The following is a 7,127-nucleotide window of genomic DNA, read 5'->3' as shown; positions in this document are numbered from 1 at the left end:
CGGCAAGATTACTGAAACTAAACGCACAATCGTAAGATAGCTTAAATAAGATTAAAACCTAATCCATGTAGCATTTTTAATAAATAAAATAGAATATATTTTTTTATTCGTCTTATTTATAATAATATAATTATCTTATTTGACAGTTTAGAGTAAATTATTTATTTTATAATTGTATAAAGAAAAGATGAGAAAGATTTAATTTGAATATCTATATATGTAAGGAATCAATAAATACAAATTAGAGGACGCAGGTAATTAAATAATGTAAATATGTTAAAGTATTTTCGTAGAATTGTAAGCGAGCACGTTTTCTTAATAGATCTTTCTGCTTTATCGACAGAGAATGAATATCTCTTTAAAGATAATTGTTACAACGGATTGAGGTTAATGCAAGCTTTTTTCTTTATTTTCTTATTAGAATTTCTTTTTTGATATTTATGCATATTAACAAAGTAATTACACATTAATATTTTACATTAGGGTTTATAGTATATAATCCCTAACTACTTTATTCATTTGTACACTATGTTTTTGCAAACAATTTGTAGATACATTATAAACTGCGAATATATTACAAAGTTTATACAACTACTATATTTTCTGGATTCATATTCATTTTTCAGATTTATTTAATTCTGAAATCATTTCTCAAATAATCCTTGGTGTTTATTTAGAGTTAGACCATATATTTTTAAATAATATAAAAGTGGAATGTTGATTGCTATCAGCTGGGTGGTATAGCTTTGGCAGTTTGTCCAAAACCCAAATTAGGTCGAGTACCAAACCATGACATTTTCCATTCCAATGTTTGCTGAAGTAAACGTTCTTCTTCTGGTGAAAAATGTAGTAACGTAGCAACTGCCTTTGTTAAATGAAGAGCCTAAAATATAAAATGTGTAATCATTGTTAGAATATCTATTTAATTTTGGTTATAAAGTAATACTTACCTCATATTCTCTACTAGTAAGAAATTTAATGAGAACATGTTTTAAATATTTAAAGTTAACATCATCTTTTAAGTTGGCATGTTTGGCAGTGACTGTCTTAGATGAACTTGGATTTAAAATAGCAGTGGACGGTTCAGCATCATTATCCAATGATGCGGAAGGAACTCTTAATTCCCGTTGTAGAGTTTTCTTCATATCTGTTAACCGTTGTTGTAAGACTTTGATTGTCTGCAAAATTGACAAGATATTGAGAGAGTCTTCATTTCTTCACTTATATACAAAAAATATTTTATTTTCTTATAAATTTTATGGATTACCTTTGTTTTTTCGTTTAATTGCTCTTCTAAATCCAACAAGTTACTCTTCAGCATTTTTTCATTTCCTTCCATCTTCTCCTTATTACGTTCTATCTCTTCTAATTCTGTGATTCTTTGTTTAGATTTTTTCAATATTGCAATAACCTTTTCTAATTCTTCATTTTGGGCTTTGAAACTACTTTCTAAATTTTCTATTTTATTTTGTAATTCATGATTTTCAACTTCTTGTAATCGTTGTTCTTGTTTAATAATTTCAATATCTTGGGAAAATTGAGCACTCCTTAACAATGCAGTATCTTTTTCATTTCTTTCTTTTTCTATGCATTCTTGCAATTTTACAGTTGTTGTTTTCTCTATCTCTAGACTTTCCTTTAACTGGTTTATTTCTAAATGCAAAGAAGAATTGTTTGATCGTACATCTTCGTTAGATGATCGTAAATATGTTAATTCTGATGTAGCAGCTAAAAGCTTTGCCATAGTCTCTTCTAATTCTGATTTCAATTGACTGGTTTCATTTGAGGATGTTTCCTAGTAAAAAGGCAAATAGAAATTAAGATGAGAAGAAGTACCATAAATCTTTAAAAATGTATCACAAGAGAGTATATTACTTATTATATAAATATATTATTTAAATATATGTAGCTTATTTTTTTTTTTTGTATAAACATAAGCGAATTAAAAATCAATGTAATGTCAAGACACCAAAAATATCTAAATTAATCTAAGCGAAACATATATTGTCTATTTTTTCTTCTTTTATTTATTAAAAAAAGGCTTACATTTTCATCCATATTTTTTGTCAATATTTTATTTCTTTAGCATTGTGAAGTTGTATAAAAAATTATATCTGAAAATTGTTATCCATCAAAAATATTGAGGATGAAAATGTAATTATTCAATACCTGAAATACATATAAAAATAATGTTTTCACAAAATAACTATATATATTTGATTGGTATGTGTACATTGACATTCATTTGTGGTTGATACAGAAATGGGTTTAAAGTAAAACAAAAAAAAATACATGAGTAATATTATTGTTTTCTTTTTTTTTTTTTCTTTATTCCACAAATAAACTATACATAACACACAATTATACATAAAAATATTTTAGATTATTAAGCGATCTAATCTGTATATATATTAAAATAATGCAAAAAAGAAAAGGATATAAAAAAAATATTTTTCTTTAGGTGGATAATAAAACAGAAGGTAAATAATTTAAAAGAGACTTTTGTATTAATTATTCGATAGATACAATATAACACAACAACTTATTTGAACTCATGCTTAATCACAGAATTTTTGTAATTATTAGATTCTAAAATAAACGATGAATCTTTTTTAATAATTAAAATCCATTTCGACGATTTATTTCTTAAATAAACTCAAACAAATGAAAATATGTGCAATATATACAATCTAGCTTCCAAACCAATTTATGGTAAATGTGCTAATTAATTTTTATTTTAAACATGCTTATATGAAAACTAGTAATTTGTTTTTAACATGCTTGTAATAGGAACGAAATAAAAATCTATTAGTAAATAAAGATATGTGTAAGAAGTAAATACTAAGTATGTGCATTAAGCATCAAGCATTTTTAACATGCAATAATAAATATAAAATGCGTTTATCATCTACAAAGTAAAATTTACAAAAATCTATTAATAAAATTCTAGTGTTTATAGTATAATAGCATAAGCATTCAAAACATAAAAGAAGTTGTAATGTTATGTAGATGTCATTAACAATTTTATGTATCTGAAAATTATTATTATACATATTTTTTTATAAATGTCTTTCATATTATGGAATAATAAAATAAGATCGTATTGTGTGTGTAGAATAAGAAATATGAAAATTTTTTAATAATTACAAAAATGCAAAAGCAAGAAGGGTGATGATTTGTTTACTGTAGAGTGTAAGTAATGAAAGTCTTTTCTTCTTCCAGTCTATATACTAAAATGTCTTCCCGGAAGTAAACTAAATTGATCATGCAGCATCACTACATATCGCGGTAACTCACGATTTGCCGCTTAAATTCTTCAACCTCGTCATCGACGCTGGCACGGAGCTCTTTTAGTTCCGTGGCCATTTCGTCGATGTCCTCGGCCATGCGCAAAAGCTTGGCGTCTTTCGTCGCCATAACAACATTGTTCACCTCTATTTCAGCTTCTAGTTGTTTAATCCTCTGCTTCAATTTTTCTTTCTCTTCTTCTACACGTCTTCTCTCTAGTCCTTCTTCTCCTGCTTGTCTACTGAGCCTTCCAACTTGTGTTTCCAGACTTGAAATTTTTCCAGACCAACTAGTTTTTATATCAGAAAGGTGAAGGTGAGCTTCCTCTAACTTTCTTTCTAAAAGAGTTCGTTCTCTCATAAGATCAGCTACTCGTTCATCGTTTGTCATTTGATCATTTGTATCCGAAGCACCTCTTTGTTCTAATACAAAAACTTTATCCTTCAGATGACGGACTTCTTCTTCTGTTTGTGCTAGTTGACATGATAACTGAGCTCTTTCGCGTTGCGTTGAATGGCGCAGTGTTTCCATTTCATCCTGAAAATAAAAATATAATCACTATTTATTTTTTTTATACTTTATAAATAAATGTTTTTTTTTTCAAGCTTTTTTTACAAATCTTACCTAAGCACAGATGATAATTATATTTGGCAAAGATAAAAATATTAATTCCCACAACAGTTTATTTCCAGCTCATAGAAAATGTATTGGAATGACAATACATTAAAAGTGCATAAAATAAGAACATAACTCATGAAAAGAATATAAAAAGCTTGCAATAAAAAGTAAAGTTTGTGTGTAAGCTATTTAATAACAAATATTTAATATAGTAATATACACATAATATAGTAATAATACATTAATTATGTTTAATTTCATATGTTGATCTTTATGTTACAATGAGAAGAAATTGTAATAAAATACCGCATTACCAAAGATACGTATTTGAAAATTAAAGCATTAAATAATTGTACAGTAGATTTGTAATTAAATATATATATATGTGTGTGTGTGTATATATACACACACACACATTCATATAAAATTGTGTGTTAAAAATACAGATACATAGATTAAGTTAGGTTAATAAGAAATGTTGCTATAGAGCAGTACAGCAGCAAGGCTATGAAAACGTACCTCTAGTGTCAGCAGTAGCGGCAGCAAATTAGCAGAAATTACTGCCTACCCTGATCTCCCATTTTTTCATTTATTAAGATATTTTCCAATCTTCATGCATATGTTGTTTTCACAAAATTATTGCTATCACAATGTTCTTGATATATCACAATTCAAAATAAAAACAACAAATATATTTAAAGTATAAAACACATTCACATATATCATCAAAATACATTTTCAAATAAAGAGGTCAACCCTCTGATGGAAATAGAATGATTATGGAACATATGGAATGTCCTCTAAATAAATGCAATTCATAATTAATTAACATGAATCTTAAATAAATATATATAATACAACATATATTTTGTATAAAGTAGTAGATATAAAATATAATTAGAAATATAATAGTATAATAAATGTGCAGTGTGAAGAGTAGCAAAATATGGCAAATAAGCAGCAATATAAAATTTATTAAAATGTAAACATTCAAAAAAGATAATTTGAAATACAAAAAAATGTAAAAATCATGCTGGTAAACAATGATAATTGTTTTATATTTTGATGAAAAAAAAAGAAAAAAAGAAAAGAAAAAATAAAACATTTTTATAAAATAAAAACATTTTATCAAATTACAATTTATATATATATATATATATATGGAAGTAAATCATCACTAAATACATTGCTAGTACATTTAATAATATAAACAAAAACTTTTTTGCCTTATGGAATAATATATATGAATAGCCCATATAAATTTATATATATATATATATATATATATATATATATATATATATACATATACATATACATATACACACATATATATATTATTTTTAAATTATTTAATTCATAAACAACTCTTTTCCTTTAATTATGCATTTATTAATAAAATAAATATACAATTAGTATATTTTTATGAAAATATATTTTTTTTATTATATGCATTGTTCTAATTGTACGTGAGAAGAATCAGTACGAAATCAGTACGAAAACACACATTAAGAAATATATTATATAAAAATTAAGATCTTAGATTTTTAAATATTCTTTACTTAAAAAATAGTAGAATATGTACTCACCTGTACATTATTTAATTCATCTTCATATCGTCTAAGACGGGAAACTTCAGATTTTAGGCTTTCAATTTCTGCTAAGGCAACTTTTAAATGCTGTGATTTTTCTTCCACTTCTTGTTCTTTTGATAGAAGCTAAAGTACCAATTTTTAAATAATAATTATACTTTTTATTATGTTCACAACTAAATAAAAAAATAATAGAGAATAAATTTTTATAATAAATACTCACAAGATGTTTGATCTTAGCCATTTCTTGTGTTTGAAAACTTTCTAATTGTTCTGCATCTTCTTGAAAGTTATATAATTTTTTTTTATATTCTGAAAAATATTTTAAATAATATATAAAGTTTAGTTTCTATAATAATTATTAAAAACGTATATTTATATATATATTATATAATTCTTCGTACAAAACTACATTTATATTTTTATTAAATATTAACCTTCTGCATCTTTAAGTGCCAATTCTAATGATCTCTTTGAACTTTCTGTAGTTTGTAATTCTGTTTCTAATTTGATTTTTTCTTTTTCTTGCTTCTCTATTACTTTCTTCCATTCTTTTTCTTTTTCTGAAAACTTAATCTTCCATTCTTCATTAATTTTATCTATTTTCTTTTGTAACTCCATTTCCTTCTTGGTTATCAATTTTTGCCATTCTTCCTCATGATTTTCAAGATTTTTAATATCTTTTAATTGTATACTATCATTAAGTTTTAGAGCAAAATTATTTTCTTGTTTCATTGAAATTGGTGATGAAGAAGAAGCCACATGTTCTTCACGGGATCCATCCAATGAAGTTTGAGACTCGCTAATACTACTAGTAGATCCTGTCTATAAAAGAAATAAATTTTCTACATATTTTATAGTAAAATAATTTATTTAAAAATAGTGTAAACGTAAAATAAGAAAAGTGAGACAATACAGAGAAATCTTATAGATAATAAATTTCGTTTTGGATATAGGTACCTGTGAAATATGTCTAGAACTTATACTGCGAATATTTGCAGCGTTTCGAACTACAGTTGATACGTCGCTACCAATTTCTTCACGTATTTTATTCTTCAAACTCGCAAACATGATGTATTAACCTAAACACTAACACGTAACTAACAGATAACACTTGTAAACGTCAAAGTCAACGTCACATAGACAGTCAATTTATATGTTCAAAAAACTTTTATATTAAAACATCAAAATAGTAATATTGTTTGAAAACAGTTCATTTTTTTTACATATCGTCGTTAATTAATATTAATGCAACATTATTAAAGATTTTTATAAGTGACACACGTAAGATCGGTTAAATCCGACATTACACATTATCATGCCACCATTTATTAATCAACCAGTAGCGACACTCGAAGATACTTCGATACTGATTGTCAGATGACTATCCATTTAGCGCCATTTTATGTAATAACGCGGTTTTATTTTGAACGTTTAAATTTCTAGCCGAAAATTAACAAATGACGATCATTTTTACTCAAATATATTTTTATAATTTTGAAGTATTAAGATAATAAGTATATTAGATGAAAATAAAAAAGTTTCTCTTTAATTTTTTAATTTTTCCTTACATGTACTTATATGTTTTAGAAAAATAAAAAGTAATGCGTATTATCGTCCATTTTTTTT

The 7,127-nt window shown here is 25.4% G+C and overlaps 1 protein-coding gene across 2 annotated transcripts; it reads right to left on the bottom strand.

Annotated features, from left to right (window-relative positions):
* Positions 1-466: 466 nt before the first annotated feature.
* LOC122633377 (golgin subfamily A member 1) lies at positions 467-6,890 on the bottom strand. 2 transcript variants are annotated; one of them, XM_043821189.1, is made up of 8 exons: positions 6,459-6,890; positions 5,936-6,323; positions 5,722-5,810; positions 5,496-5,624; positions 3,298-3,825; positions 1,268-1,795; positions 951-1,178; positions 467-883 (listed from the first exon to the last, which is right to left on the bottom strand). In XM_043821189.1, exons 1-8 carry the CDS (start codon positions 6,567-6,569, stop codon positions 728-730), a joined length of 2,157 nt encoding a protein of 718 aa, XP_043677124.1. In that variant the 5' UTR covers positions 6,570-6,890; the 3' UTR covers positions 467-727. The 2 variants fall into 2 exon arrangements, with proteins under 2 accessions (XP_043677124.1, XP_043677125.1); XM_043821190.1 differs by having other exon boundaries at positions 3,433-3,825.
* Positions 6,891-7,127: the final 237 nt, after the last annotated feature.

Source organism: Vespula pensylvanica, chromosome 12 (genome assembly GCF_014466175.1).
Source record: "Vespula pensylvanica isolate Volc-1 chromosome 12, ASM1446617v1, whole genome shotgun sequence".
NCBI lineage: Eukaryota > Metazoa > Arthropoda > Insecta > Hymenoptera > Vespidae > Vespula > Vespula pensylvanica.
The sequence above is the reverse complement of the archived record's forward strand: the minus strand, read 5'-3'. Positions and strand labels throughout refer to the sequence as shown.